The sequence below is a fragment of the Thunnus thynnus genome, chromosome 20 (genome assembly GCF_963924715.1).
Source record: "Thunnus thynnus chromosome 20, fThuThy2.1, whole genome shotgun sequence".
Classification (NCBI taxonomy): Eukaryota; Metazoa; Chordata; class Actinopteri; order Scombriformes; family Scombridae; genus Thunnus; species Thunnus thynnus.
The window spans coordinates 9,690,860-9,707,187 of NC_089536.1; the positions used below are offsets into that span (position 1 = coordinate 9,690,860).

The 16,328-nt window shown below is 38.1% G+C and overlaps 1 protein-coding gene across 1 annotated transcript in view; it reads left to right on the forward strand.

The window, feature by feature from the left end:
• LOC137172225 (melanopsin-A-like) overlaps positions 1–16,112 on the forward strand; it is a 38,242-nt gene extending 22,130 nt beyond the window's left edge. Inside the window, exons 5-11 of the mRNA XM_067576526.1 lie at positions 1,431–1,602; positions 2,936–3,097; positions 4,360–4,467; positions 7,651–7,822; positions 7,959–8,150; positions 11,124–11,195; positions 13,523–16,112. Coding sequence (XP_067432627.1) covers positions 1,431–1,602; positions 2,936–3,097; positions 4,360–4,467; positions 7,651–7,822; positions 7,959–8,150; positions 11,124–11,195; positions 13,523–13,723 — 1,079 coding nt within the window. The 3' untranslated portion in view covers positions 13,724–16,112. The remainder of the gene's footprint in view (positions 1–1,430; positions 1,603–2,935; positions 3,098–4,359; positions 4,468–7,650; positions 7,823–7,958; positions 8,151–11,123; positions 11,196–13,522) is intronic.
• Positions 16,113–16,328: the final 216 nt, after the last annotated feature.

A 16,328-nucleotide genomic window follows, 5' to 3' on the forward strand; every position in this document is an offset into this window, starting at 1 on the left:
TTGGGTTTTGGAGCCCCCACTGCCACAACAACTTAACACAACATGTAATAAAAATGACGTATGGCTTCCTTCCGTGTCTGGAGAACAGGAGAAAAAGTGTTTTTGTAGGACTGCTGTTGTTTGATTTTTAGAAAATATTATGTGTGCATGTGTGGTTAATTGTGTTAGACATGTAAGTGGAGACACATTACTAGGGTATCTTTATGTGCGTGTGTGTAGATTTTCTTTGTGGATTTTATGTTAAATGAAGGATGCTGTCCCATATAGAAAGAGCCTGTGGTGTGCATACAAAACACTAGAAGAGTCTCCACAGTCGAAACAATCGGAGAGAGCTGCTTCCTGATGAATTTTGCAGTTGGGCCACTTGGTCTCACAGTTGGTACAAGTGAATACTGCATAAATCTGTGTAATACAGTTTGAATCAGAAAAATAAAACAACTGTTGGTGTTCATTTGCAATGCAATGACATGGCTCTAGTAATGTTGGTTGGTCCAACACTTCAAAGTTCAAAGTGAAATATCTTGACAACTATTGGATATATTTTGAATTGCTGATTTTTCAAATTATTTTGCAGACAAAAATGCCAAAGATTGATTACATTACTCTGCTTTCATTAAAGTTAACTGAATATTTTGTACTGTTATTTGGACAAAATAAGACAGGTGATCATAAATAATGTAAATACAATTTTAGAATAAAAAATAATTAAAAACATTATCAATTAAAATTATAAAAGTTATGTCTAATTGTGTTTCATTTTAACATTTTGATAAGAAACTTTCAAGAAACAATTAAGCAATTACAATACACATATTTGCTTTCTTGATGAAGGTTAAGTGAAAGGACCGTGCTAATGACGATTGATGATGATTGATGTTGTACAGGGTCAGGCCAGCTTTGTTAACGTGTCTCCAGTCTTAATGCTAAGCTAAGCTAACAGCTTTCCTAGCTTTAACTTCATATTTAGCATACAAATATGAGAGTGGTATCAAACTTCTCAGCTAGTTCTCAGCAAGAACTCAAATATATAACGGAAGTATTTTTTTCAGAATATCTATTCCTTTAAATAGTAATTTTAGCCATATTGAGATGCAAATCAGGGAAGTAGGAAGGTATGGAGAAAATTAACACAAGCCATAAGTAAACAGTAGTGTGTAGAATTTGCAATACACCAACATGATAAAGCCTGAAAAACTAGACTGTAATATCTGCTGCAGTATGAAATTCAACTCTGCCTACTGGTTATTGTAAGGACTGCACTTGGAGGGCAGTTACAAGGATATGTGTTCATATTACAGACACAAGTAGTTCAAGGCTTTCAGATTGTGAAGAAGCAGTAAGATATACAATACAGAAACTGACAGATAAATAGGTATTGTCAGACTTAATGGTGTTGAAGCAACCACTAAAGTGTGCGTGTTCTTTCACAGGCGCCTATGTCCCAGAGGGTCTGATGACGTCTTGTTCCTGGGACTACATGACATTCACGCCTTCTGTCCGCTCTTACACAATGCTGCTCTTTACCTTTGTCTTCTTCATTCCTCTCTCCATCATCATCTTCTGCTACTGCTGCATCTTCAGAGCCATCCGACACACAACGCGGTGAGTACGTCCACACATATTGTTTATGTTTAGTCATGCTCCCACTGTCTTCTTCCATTGAGTATCCTGTGACCCAACAACACACTAAACAACACACACTCCCACATGCATCGATAAAGACATGGGTGTCCGAGACTGTGCGGTGTGTGTGTTGATACTGATGTCTTGTTGATTAACGACGTGTCTGGGTATTGCTATCGATTTCCACTGATGTCTCGCTCAACCTGAACACTAATGCTGCCTGTGCGGATGACGCTGACAATGTAGGTGATTAGGACATTATGTGCAAGAACACACAATCACCATGAATGTCTAAGTCAGTTAATGTAGCCATCAAAATAAATTAACTGGAAAGAAAAATAGAAGCCTTCCTGAGAAAATGATCTTGAAATGGCCAAATGTAGTTAAAATGACCAATTAATATTGAAACAAAAGCAAACTAGAAAATGCATTTCTGGTGGAAAATGCATATGAATGCTGACACTTTTTAAGATCTTGTAGCGCCACCTACAGGTGAAATTTTATCAAATGCTACAGACTTGTTCAGTATCCCCATGTGTACAACTTTGCTGAATTTGGTTACCGTGGAATATTATGTTTAAGAGATACAGCAGTTAATAAGTAGTATGGCGGTGTTTCATTTATGGCCACAAGGTGGGGCTATTGATGCCATGTTTCAATATATATGTATATGTGTAGAAATATCATGTTATGATATTACAGTAGTGCCTCCTGCGGGTAGAATTGTATCAAATGTTACACACTTGTGCAGTGTGGCTGTATGTTCAACACTCCCAAATTTGGTTGCAACCGAACTTAGCATTGAAGAGTTATCAATGTAAGTGCATCAGGCCACACCGTTCAAAATTTTGGTAGCCAATTACAGACAAATGGTAAGTGATGCCCAAAAATGAACTCAAAAGTTTTATTCGAGATCATCTAAATGTTGTCTGTACCAAATTTGATGAAGATTAGATGAAATATGTGCCAAAAGAAGCAAAAAATGTGTTTACCAAAAATCCAAAATGGCAGAAATTTTTTCTAGATGCGAATAGGCTTGGCTTATATCTGTCGAATCGGCATTGTCCAAGGAACACACTCTGCAAATATTGTTTTGCTACACCTCATGGGTCATGAGTTATTAGCCAAAATGTAAAAAAAACATAATAACTGACCACATAGTGGTGCTATAGGTACCATATTTTGATATGTTAAGCATTTCCACATGGGACGCATAAATAGTAAGCGATCGAAAAATGTACGGAAGAATAAAAAAGCTTTGAAGAACAATAAATAAGGTTTCATAACTATGGTGAGTGTCTGTGTTTGACAGAGCGATAACAAAGATCAACTGTCAAGGGACCAGAGACTCTGCTAAGAGGTTCCATAAGTTGAGAAGTGAATGGAAGATGGCCAAGATTGCGCTCATCGTCATCCTGCTATTCGTAATCTCCTGGGCCCCTTACTCCTGTGCAGCCCTCACTGCATTTGCTGGGTAAGTCTATATGTGTGTGTGTGTGTGTGTGTGTGTATTTTGTCAATGAGTGCTGGAGAGACATTTGGTGATGTCCAAACATCTCCATAGGAAATAAAAAACTGGTGAAGAACTTATATTTAGGGAGACACAGGTCATAATAATAAAACATTGCTGATAGTTAAATACGTTATTAAAGCCGCCCTTGTGAAAGGTCATCCATCCATCACTCAGTTCTAACGAGTTGCAGCAAGTGTAACTATGGCTACTAATGGATGGCTAAAGGTTTGAACATCTAATTGCTCTGTGTTCAATCTAAACGCAAGTAAGAATCTCTAGCAGGCTTCCTCAAGTGGATCATTATAGTAACATAAACTGGCCCCTGTGCTGCCTGGAGGATGAGAAATTAATCCTAAAACTGGCAGCAATTTTGTGAGATTTGTACTTAAAGGGTCAGTTGACCCAAATCACAAAAACACATACTTACCCCAAATAGTATCTTTGCATGTAAATAGGTTTTGGTTTTATTTGCAGCTCTGTTTTTAGTTATATGCCCTGCAAATAGAATTTGGTTGGTGCTGCTCACAGCATTGAAAACCTATGTTTCAAAGCACTGAACAGCAATGAATCAGTGTCCCTGTAACACAGACCATAATCCACAGAACTTGTAGTTTTAGACTATTGCTTTAGTAGTTCCAAGGCAAACTGTTCCCAGCCAGGTCTGTAGATTAACGTTTTCTAACATTTTCCAAACCTGTTAGCACCACAATCCATTCATGTCCAAGATATCCATCAAATCTCTAAATTTGGGCAAGTAAAACCAAAGTCATCTTATGGCATTGTACAATATCATTCCTTCTTTAATGTGATTTATTTGTATTTCTTCCACAGAATGCTGGGGGCAGGACATTTGACGATCTTAACTGTAAACCAACTGGGTTATTAGTTAAAGAAAAAAGTTTGATTTCATTGGACGGGCAGAAAGGCTTTTCATTCAACTTTCAGCTACACCTACCACTGCAGTGTAAAGTCACCTCTGAGGATATACTGCTTTTTAGAAAGTTCAAATGCACATTTAATGGGATCTTTAAACATGAATCCAACATTGCGTGTGGGTGTGACTGTATGTCCCGCTCTCGTGTCTCTGCACCAGTTCTGTACTTAAGAACACACCCACTGCTGCCCTTGTCGCACGAAGGTGCCTCATTTCCTTCTCTCATTTTTCTTCTTCCCCACAACATCTGTCCATGCCCTCCTCCTTTCTTCTCTCTTCTCTCCCTCAGGTACGCTGACATGCTGACTCCCTATATGAACTCTGTTCCTGCTGTGATCGCTAAAGCGTCTGCTATCCACAACCCCATCATATATGCCATTACACATCCGAAATACAGGTACGATACACACTCAATTGCTGAGTTTCATTAATAGCAGTTTGAACTAATGGTGTGGAAATAACATTATTCTGAGTTTACCATTTACCCAGGTTATTATATATAACCCGGCTGTGTTTGTCACTTTCACAGTACACAACAGCATTGTCAAAGCAGACATTGTGCAGTAAAAGGTCTACAGTGTCAATATAACAATTTGTGTGAAAATCAAAATCAACCACCGCACACTGTAAACTGTATGTTCCTGCAACCGACCAGCACCTGACTGAAAATACTGGCTGTGCATGGGGAGTTCTGTCTCAATTTGTGTATTCATATAATTCATTCAATTTTCACAGTGCTATAACACCATACAAAATACACCATACACCATACACTACACTATAGAACTACTTAACAATTGTATACTACATTTAGTGATATAAAGTAAATCATTACCAAAAGGTTAATTTAAAAAATTGAAGAATATATATGCTAAGATAAGATATACAGTCAAATATATGAATGAATGAATAAAATTTTAATATTATGTCATGCATACAATTGCATGCTCAGTCCACATGGGCTTACAAGACAACATAAACTGAAATAAGCCAGGACCGGAGTACAGCGTATACTTAGTCAAACAACAGAGGAAGAAAATAAGGAAACAACTGAAGCATCTTTCACGTTCAGAGCTTCAGACCATCATTGAGTAGTGCAGAACTGTTAAATGACTGACAGAAGCTTACAGTGTATTACTGTAAAATCAAAATAAATACTAATTAAACAATCTAGCTTGCCTTGTTTTCCAGGCTTTTGAGATAAAGTTTGAACACATCAAAATTAAAAAGACTTTCTAGTTTTTGCTCATCTGAACACCAGAATAATTCAGAGTTCTGTCAAGCAATTTCACGGCACAGTAACTCTCTTTAAGTTATCATAATTTGTACAGCACAAAAGAAAACGGGACTCACTTTCCTCTTCACCCAAACCACACAGCTCACACAGTCTGTTTCCCTCCGGAGTATTTTTGAATCGACCGACCTCAACGGCCGGAGGAAGAATACCAGCTCTCGACTGTGCAACCACTGATCTTTGGCTTCTAGATAAACAAGATGTAACATGTAAATCAGGGCCAAAATTCTGTTTGATATGCATATATGTCCTTAATTTTGGGTTTTAGAGAACGTTTTCAAACCATTTTTCTTCAAATTTGTGTGAAAGCTTATTTTTAATAGAGTTAAGACTATAGCACAGATTATTCCTGTTAATTTACAGCATATCCACCTCCTCAAAAATTGAGTAAATTTCCATTGCCCGTGGAGAACCGTCTGATTTGCTCCACATAAATACTTTATTTATTCTGTCCTCTGCTATTTTGATTAGACGGTTCCACAGTCAGATCATTTCACATTTTCGTTGCACAGACCCTGGTACACAGCTCATATCTCCCTGAATTGCTGGAATCAAATCTGTGAAGCCCCAGAAGACATTGTAAAGCTCTATTCTGTAGGGTGTCTATAGTTTTAGATTCTTTTAAGCCCCACACCCCTGCAGCATAGTTCAGTATGGGGGAGACACATGCAAGTTGGGTACATGTAGAATAGCCAAGATCATTTCATACTTTAAATATGTTAATAAATGATCCCAAATCTCTCCCAACAGAGTCAGCAAGGGACCCAAATCCAATCTCTTAGGTCATAATTTCATCCGGAAAGACACACTAACATATTCTAAGGCAACTGAACCAAACCTATTTTTTATTGTTGTTTTTTTTAATTGCTTTATTTGTGTATCTTTTCATAATTGGGAATAGTGAGAATCAATCAATCAAAAAAGATTTTAAAATTAAAAACTAGACAGCAGATTTTGAAGTTTGCTGTGTTGTTCTGGTGGTTTTGCCCTGACATATTTTGATGCTTCTGTGGCAATGTCCATTTTTTTTGCCCAAGTAAATATTGAATTTTGTTTTCCTCTGAGAGTGTGTCGAATATTTGGTATTTGAGGTTTATTTTATGGTTAAAAAAACGACTCCACTGTCTTTACACAGGCTGCAGTGAAGCTGGCAGTGTTGCTCTGTCTCCTCTTGTTGGCAGAAGTCACAGTGTTTCCTCTGGGTCGCCAGGTTTTCTGTCCAGGTTTTCGTCACTCTGGATTTCATTAATTTCTTTCTCAGTTTTTGGTGGCTAATGATGCCCAGATAATCTGCCAGTGCTAAATATCATTGTTTACTTTGGGTCTTTAGCCAAGTATTGCCCTAAATGTCTGTTTATTGTCCACCACTTTGGTCCAGACTGAAATATTTCAAAAGGCAGTTGAATTACATTGATAGCCCCCAGAGGATGAATCCTAATGACTTGATAGACTTGATTTTTCCTCAAGAGCCATCATGAGGTTCCTGTATGTGGCTTTGAGTGAAATGTCTCTACAACAATGGGATGCATTGCTGTAATATTTTGTACACACATTGATGTGTCCCCCAGGATGAATTGTTATCACTTCCTCTGCCATCATCTGGTCAAGAGTTCAACTTATGCAGTGTTGCAAGTATTTAATCATAAACCAAAGCGGTTTATGTCTGAATACCTGCAAACCTAATGATATTCCCATCAGCCTCAACTGTACTTTGTGATTAATCAGCAAATGTTAGCATTCCAACATGGTTAACTAAAATGTTGACCATGGTGAATATTATACCTGTGTTAAAAGTCTCACTGTGAGCATGTTAGCATGCTGATAGCAGCTGTTAGCATTTAGCTCAAAGCACCGCGGTGTGCATGTACAGCGTCACAAAGCTGCTAGTATGGCTGTTGACTCTTAGTGTTGTTGTAGTGGATGTCCAGTAGTGAATGTGCTTTCCATATTCTTTGGTTGTTCTAATATTTTGGTTGTTCCAGATTGTGTGAGGGCTGTTTTGAGACCATGTGCTGTTATAGGAGCTGACTTCTCTCCTTCTGGCAACACAGAAATGTGTAGGGGAGTTGGGCTCACTGGTTTCAATAAACTGCATTATGTAATATTATAGCTCTTTTTTCCTAATCAAAAGCTTGTGTTTCTGTGGACACTGATCATGTACTCAAAAATGTCAGTGTGCAGGGTGTCAGTTGTGGTTTCATTCAATTTCTTATAGTCTTAATTTGTCAATAATAAAACTGGTTCAGTTATGGATTAACAGTAAATGTTTCCCTCTCTTTCTCTCAGGTCAGCACTCAGCAGGTATATACCCTACCTCGGGGTGTTGCTGTGCGTTACTGGTAGAGACCGCTTCAGCAGCAGCAGCTTCCAGTCCACCCGCCGATCAACCCTCACTAGCCAATCAGAGAGCAACCGCCCCAGCAAGCCCCGCCACTCCTCCCAGTCTGAGAGCGAATCAGTGAGTGTACCTCATATATAATATGGTATGTCTCTGTCTTACACTTCCTCTGACAAATGCTTTGAATTTCGAGTTGCTGATTTTAGTCTTGTGTGTCTGTGATTTTGTCTGTGTGTGTGTGTATGTGTTTTCTCAGGCCCACCTCTCAGACACAGAGGACGACAGCTCGTCTCGGACGCCTGTCAGTCGTCAGTTGTCCACTGATGTCAAACAGGTGCGCCATGCCAGCCAGAGGTCAAAGGTGAGGGGTCACAACATGGGAGAATTTCACAGAACTTCTGCCGTCCACCCTACTGACCCAGCCATATGTCACCTCTCACAGATCAATGTGAGTATGGAGAACTGGCTTATGTCAAAAGCAAAAGCATACATTCATAAATATACACTATATATATTAAATGGAAGATTTATGCAGCCAGAACGTCATACCTTTCCAACTTTATTACTTTGAGTGTCAGACAAGTAGCCTCAAACTGAGACAGTGTTAGTTATGTTGTGCTCTGTTTAACTTTTCACAAGTTAGTTTTATGTTTTTGATGGGAGATTTTGCTCCTGTTTTGTCATTACGTCAAGGCCGATCTGAATGCTCTCCTCCTAAATTTGAGAAGTGAGGTCATGTTGTTTTGGAGTCCTGTTCAAGTCAATACACGTCATGTTACTGCTCGGTATTTCATGGCATGTAACTCAATGAGGTTATGTCGGTTGGAGCCCTCTTAAAATCTGGGCTCTTCACGGTTATGAAAAGAGTATCTTAGCATGTAATCTAATAAGGTCACATTGATTTGGTCCTGTGTAAATATCACTGATTGTTTTATATGGTTAAACTCTGAGATCCCAATGTTTCAGTATGACTCGGCATGTTGCTTTTGAGTCCAGTTAACACTCTGAACGTTTTGTTTGATTTGTTTTTTATTAATTAAAAGGTATACTATGCAGGATTTGTTGGTTAGTGTTTGTAAACACACAGCATTCAAAGTTGGCCCCACCAACCCGAGTCGACACCAGAGAGAGAGAGAGAGAGAGAGAGAGAGAGAGAGGAGAGAGAGAGAGAGAGAAAGAGAGAGAGAGAGGGAGCAAGCTGGAGAGTGAATGAAAAGAGCAAACGGCGCCAGCGAGAACAAAGCGGTGAATCAGATAAATAAAATGTTATTTTCTGTTTGTTTCATGGCAGTTATATTCTAAAGCACAAATAAAGATGCCCAACCACCTCTGCAAAAGGTTGCCAGATTTTGTGTGAATGCAGAGCTTCATCCTGTCCGCTGTGTCCGCTCTGCTCTGCTTGTGTATAGCTCAGCCCCACCCTCGGGTCAAGCAGACACACAGACCTGCAGCTCTTTATACATCCATGACACAGAGACAGAGAGCAGAGCGGAGCAGAGGAGAATAACAGAGACGGTGATGTAACTTGGTCGCTACGCTAGAAGTCCCGACCTCACACCGTGCGTGCTGTTATTGGCTAAGGGCTACATATCCACTGCCCAAAGGTTGACGCCAAGAAACGTTCCGAACACAGCAAAATAATAAGAAAATGGCAGGCAGAGGGCAGAGTCTCTGTAGATAAATACACCGCGACACACTTCTAGTGAGTCATAAGTGATGACTGAGAGGGATTACTTTTGTATTGAGTCTATACATTGATTTTTAGGAAAATCCTGCATAGTATACCTTTAAGTCACAGAAATGTAGGTTTCACACATGTATGAGTTTTATATGTTTCTAAAGTAGATATTTGTAAATCACTACCTTAAGTTAAAATATGCCATCAGGAAATAGGCAAAATAAATAAAAATGAGACAATCCAAGTGAAAATTGGTGCAATCTAAGTGTTGCTTTCAGCCCTTCATTCCCAAGTCCCAATCAGTTGGATCCGTGGGAGGATATCAACATGACAGCCATAATATCTTTATTGATACTACAACTAGGATTCACTAAAGTCGGAATTTTAAAATCCTGCACATCCTCCTCGTAGGGGCTTTAATGGAAAATTCAGATTCTTACAACCTGGGCCTTCGGACTTCTGTCTTAAAGGGATCTAGGGACATGATGTCGTTGGTCGCTACAATTTTACAATGCACAGTTTAACGCAAATATTCTGAATCGCTTATTTGGATGCAAAACTAAAGGTGAACCCATGTAGAATATCACAAGTGTTCATAACGTTGTACAGTTTGTGTAATAATTTGAATTATCGCCTTTGTTTTCACTTCCAAAACTATGTTTGAGATGTTAAAATATGGACTTTGAATCACATCGAACACGTGATTGATCACTTGTGTGGTTGCCCTGTGCACCTCATCATCATATATTGTGGATAGTCAATAGGAATGACCTACTGTAGGTTATGGAGAGTTTCCTCTATTTATACAGTGATTTAGGAAAAAGGAATAAGGATAGAAAACACATAAATTGATATTTACCTGACTTTTTTTAAACATATCTATACATAACGGTGGTTCTTGAATGAATTTGTGTCATGTTTCTAAGCATCACACTGTCAGGCTGATGGGGACATTCAGTATATGGAGCTTTTAAGTCGCTGTGAACTAAGATGTAATCATCTTAGTTTACAGAAAAAAAACACAAGCAACCCACATATATGCACATATGCAGACACGCACGAACAGGCGTACTGCCGTGCAGGTCAGGTTCACTGAGGACTCCATTACAGAGTGTCCAAAGACTAATCCAGTAATCTGGGAATTTCAGACTTAATCCACACCATTTCAACATACTGCACTTGCCTGCAGACGAAGACAGCTGATTCTTTAGGAGTCTCTGTCCTCCATCTGCTTCTGTCTCTGCACACAGCAGAAGATATAAATTACTATTTTTATCCATAATTGCTTTTAAATTGCGTACTGTATCACTGGGAACAAATCATTTTAATTCAGTGTTGTAAAATGACAAAGTAGAAATACTTTTTTGTGGAAATACAGTATGTACTTTGCTCAAACATTCCTCTTTCTGATTTGTTTCACCTGGATTTTGCAATATTAAAACATTTGTTCATGTAGTCTTTATTTTAACTGACATTTGCTTCTTATCTTTTTATTTTTTTTATTATAATGTTGTCAATTTTTACTTTAATTTTTGTACCTTACCTATAACAAAATACTTTAAGACCTTGGTATAATTTAGATTAGTTTTTACGCTACTGTGGGTTTCAAGAAACTTGAAACACACAACACCTTTATCTAAAATGTCCATTCTGTATTCAGTAAGAGTGTGTGCCCAAATAGTACAAAAACCCTTTTGATTATAACTAACACTTAATGGCTGTGTTTATGTGCGTACTGTTCAGACTCTGACAGAGCCTGAAGACATCTCCATGTCGGACATCAATCTCCAGCCAACCAGTCATCTGCCTGCTACTGTAAGAGTCCACCAATCATCCACCTCTTGCTCTGTGCAGCAGATGTGGCATTTGTTTTTGATTTTTTGGGGGTTTTTTTTATATCAAGAAAATCAACAAATCCCATGACAAACCTAAAATAAAAAGCATTGTCTGTGTAGAAAAGCCTGATACTTTATAGCTGATGCGTCTCTGCCACAGAGCTCCATTATCTTACGTATGTTTATACTGGCACACAGTCAATAATACCATGCTGAGGTCATGGTCAACTGATCAAACAAAAAATATCACTGATGTACTTTGTACATTGTACAACACAAAACAACTGTTATTTCCAGAGATTACTAAATGTCATCATATTATTAGTTTCTGAAGATGTTTCAGAATCAACTACACTAACCATGTTCTTTGTAATGAAGGAATACTGTGCAACAGTATGGCTTTTAAAGTATTTTATTAATAGTCTTTGGACAACAGTAACTACATCAGGGTTTGGCTACACCAACAATAATTGTCAGCAGGATAAATTCCTTGTTTGTTTTGCTCTTTTCAAGGGATTTGTTGAAAATAATCAGAATATTCAATTTCATCAGCCTTATCCTTTAACTTACTACTTCCCCTCTCTTTTAAGATGTTTCAGTCATTTGTGTTTTACAGCTATTTAAAGGGGCATGTCACCCATTCTACAGTATTGCTCAATGATTCTACCACATATAAATTTCTCCCTGAAAATAGCCCTGAATGCTAACGGTGCAGCTAAACAAATCTGTTTTAAAAGTATTTGTAAAGTAATGTGAAATGGTTGGCATATCCCTTTTTTCTCCCGCCCATTCCTTTTAATCAGATCAACCGTGCTTTCATGTCAAAAGTTCTCAAAGACAGATTGGCTTTGCCAGACAAACAAAATTAACTGATTGACTCTTCCACAAAGATGAAAAGATATTGAACCAAGAATCAAATTGAAATATGAATTTCTTGGGAAAAGAATAACTTACTTTCACAGAGAAATCTCAAAGATTTTACTTAAAAAATAAAAGTTTATTACTTGTGATACATATAACTTAATTTTTCCTTATCAGTTTAATGTTTTATGCTTCTTTTGAGCAAAGAAATGTAGATTAAATCCAGAATTGAGACATTTCTATACAATTTATTACTTTAATGTGTATGTATAAAAGTTATTCTTAAAGGATAATTCCAGATTACTACAACATGGGTCTAATTTTTGTAGTTTTGGTCATCATTTTTAGCTGATATTATATCATTATACTTACAAAAGTAATTTCTGAGATCTTAGACACACTGACATTGTCACAACAAAGTCCAAGAAAAATGAGCAATCTGGTGTTCAGTCAGGTTTACCCAGATTAGCTAAACCACTTCATTTATAGGTAAAAATGAAAGTGAAGGCCACGAAAAATATCAGTAATGATCGCTCATTTCATAAGGAAAACTGTTTACGATGGGCAATTTGGGTAATAATTTCACCATTTGCCTTAGTTTTCTCCTCCAAACCCGTCTGATCGTCTGACTGAGTTTCTTGCCATGTGGGACTTCTCTTTAGAAATGTCTCCACATTCCCAGATCTCAGCTACTCTCCCGTAAAAGGAATATTTACGCATTTTGGGAAATACACTTGTTTGTTTTCTTGCCGAGAGTTACATGAGAAGATCGATGCCACTTTCATGTCTGTATGCTAAATATGATGCTACAGCCACCATCTGGTTAACTTAGCTTAGCACAAAGACTGGAACATAACAAAATCTGCTCATCAGCATCTCCAAAGCTCACTAATTAACATGTTATTTGGACAGAGGCAGGGTAGCTGTTTTCCCCTGTTTCCAGTCTCTATGCTAAGCTAAGCTAACCGGCTGCTATAAGCATATTTCCCAAAATGTAAAACTATTCCTTTAACATGGTAAGATCAATTACGATAGAAAATGTGGCCAAAACTACAAAAAATACACCAGAGTTATCCTTGAAATAAAAAAAACAAATCTACAAAAATATGCCCAGCTAGAGTACTTTACTTTTCTGAGGGAGAGTTATTGATCATAGAGGGTCAACTGAGTGATATAGTCCCACTCCATCAAGGGCGCCATTGGAAAGCCATTCATCAGTCCAAACAATCAATGCCTTTGATCAGCTGTGACTGTTTCAGGTCTTGTGCTGGTAGGTTAAGTGGAGGAGAGCTGTATTGATCAAACAGTTGATAAAACTCCATTCCCTCCCTTAACCTCCAACCCCGCTCCCCTCTCTGCATTTTCACACAAGCATCCAACCGCCGACATGTCGAGTCTCAGCTACACTACCTGAACATCTCTCTCTCTCTCCCTCTGCCTACGCAGCTGGATAATGTGATGGAGGAGTCAGGGCCAAGGACTATGTGTAAGTCGACGTCATCCATTATTGTCACCTCCATATCCAGCCCATGTATATTGCATAGCCCCCCAGGTTTCCATGGCAACCTCAAACTGACCAGAACTTACAGCCCGGTTGCTAAGGAGCCCCTTGACATAGCCAGGCTGGAGACGACAGCATTACCATGAACAGCTGGACAAAAGTGCAACGACTGTGTGTAACTGTGTCTGTATGGTGTGTGTGTGTGTGTGTGTGTGTGTGTGTGTGTGTGTGTGTGTGTGTGTGTGTGTGTGTCCGTGTGTTCCAATATTTCCCCCATGGGACTTTTCTGTACCAGCATGCTGTTAACTAGTTATGGTAAATTAAAACCACAGCATGCTCTTATTGTTTTTTTTTGCATAGTGTGTGTGAGTATGTGATTGTGAATGCCCAGTAAATTTAAATTCATATTTGCACACATACATTTGTTCTACTCTTTCTGACATATCATGGTGGTTGGAGATGATTTACCTCGGAGCCAGAGGCAACAAATTAGCCTTAAAAACACAATGTGAAAAGCGTTATTTCTAAGGTTGAGTATCGGGAACTGTAGATTTGCATCAATTCCTGGCTCAGATTTTTAGTAGAAGAAATCAAAATATGTGTTTATATACATATACAGTATATACATAAGTCTTTTTATCTTGCCATCTATGAGTTGAATGTTTGCTGTTAAAAATGTGTTATTTCCACCTTCCTATGTGGTTTGGGGGTTTTATCACTGCAACTGATGACATAAAAAATGCTGAAATTATTTTCTATATTATTTAATGTTTTAATGCTATATGCAGTGATGCATCCATAACCAGTGATGTCAACATTAATAAATATTAACATTAGATCAAATTACACCTGATTGAGTATGAGAAGTAGTGGCACTACTGATCCCACTGAGAATCAGCATCCTAGTTTACAACTATATGCAGATTAAAGCCACTTTTAGTTCAACGCGTTGGTTTGCAAAAGACCATGATTCTTATTGTAAAACTGTGAGCAGTTCCCAGCACAGGAGTTGGCTGAAGCTACTGTACACAAACTGAAATGAAAGCTGAGGTAAACAAGTAATTGGCGTCAAACATTTAGCAAGTCGGTGAGAGACACATTTTTCTTACTAGCTTGTGGATGAAGCCAGAGCTAAAATGACAATGAATACTGAATGAACATTGAAAGAAATCAATTAGACAAATGCCCATACTGCTTTTATCCTGCTAAATGTGTAGATAAGCCCACCCATGTACATGTTTCACCACAATTTGTATGTATTATTTTAATATCTCAGAAGTTGGCATAGAAATGCGCTGTAAATTCAGATTCACAGAGACGTCCTCTATATTCCTGGAAAAATGTGTACATTGATAAAAATTAATTCCCTAATCAGAAGTCAGCCAGAGAATTCACAACTGCTGCTTCACGCTAAAATGATGGAGCCTCTCACTCACCCGTGAAATCCAATTAACTCGGTCAACCACCATAAATAAATTGAAATTGCACCTAATACTGTATGTTAGCCAGGAGAAATTGATCAGTAAATGCTCATCTTTGTACCCTCAAGAGGCCGTAACACACCGAACGCCACTTTAATACGTGTTTAACTTGTAAACTGGGTAATCAGACACACATATACACACATGCGACAGGAAATGAGAGGATATAGTCAGTTTGTTCTCCCTCTGGCTCTTTGACAATGATTTTTCCAGTCCTGATTATATGAAGTACCACAGATCAGGCAGATTGGGACACAAAGTGTCACAATACCAATACTGTGTGTGTGTGTGTGTGTGTGTGTGTGTGTGTGTGTGTGTGTGTGTGTGTGGGTGGGTGGGTGTGGGTGTGTGTGTGTGTCCGCACTGAAAACTGGACTCAGTACTGTACTTTGCATTCCTCTTGATGCCATACCACAAATGTGTCACAAAACCAATACTGTGTGTGTGTGTGTGTGTGTGTGTGTGTGTGTGTGTGTGTCCGCACTGAAAACTGGACTCAGTACTGTACTTTGCATTCCTCTTGATGCCATACCTTGCTGTAATATCTGCCGTTAGATATACAGGTGACAGTAAGCTCAGTGATGTTACTGTTTTTATAAGCGTGTGGTTTCTGGATTGTAATCATAAACCTCATCATAGACAGACGCACAAAACCGCTTCACCAACTATGTTTCTCCCTCCTTGTCATTGAACATCATATATTCTAAAGCTTTTTTTTCTCCACTTCTGTACATCGCTGCTCCCTTCGAGATTCCCAAGATTGCTGCATTATTGACTATGATTGTAATAACTTCTGAAATAAATCTGACACATGCTGTCACTTTTATGTTTGTTAAATGATAAACAGTTAAATTAAAGATTAAAATCTTAGTTAACAACGGCTGACACATTCCCTCTTTTGCTCGTTTATCCTGCAGTGTCCATCAATGAATGTACAATGTAAATATGTTTAAAATGTTATGGCAAAAATTTTAGCATCATGACAAAACAAATATAAATATTATATATACAGTATATGAAAATTTTAATTCTGCTTTAATGAAGTGATGGTTTTATGAAGTGATGGTTTCATGTTGATTTTGTTCTTTGTACAAAATGTTTTGTGTTGTTTTTATTTATTTTTCTAAATAAAAATGTTGCTAAATTCTGCACATTCTGGTGTCTCCATCTTTTTGCCCTGGTTATGCTTTAATTAGCCGCTGCAAGTCATGATACTTTTCCGTTAGTGATTGAGTATTTTTTCTCAATTAATTGATTAATGGTTTGGTCT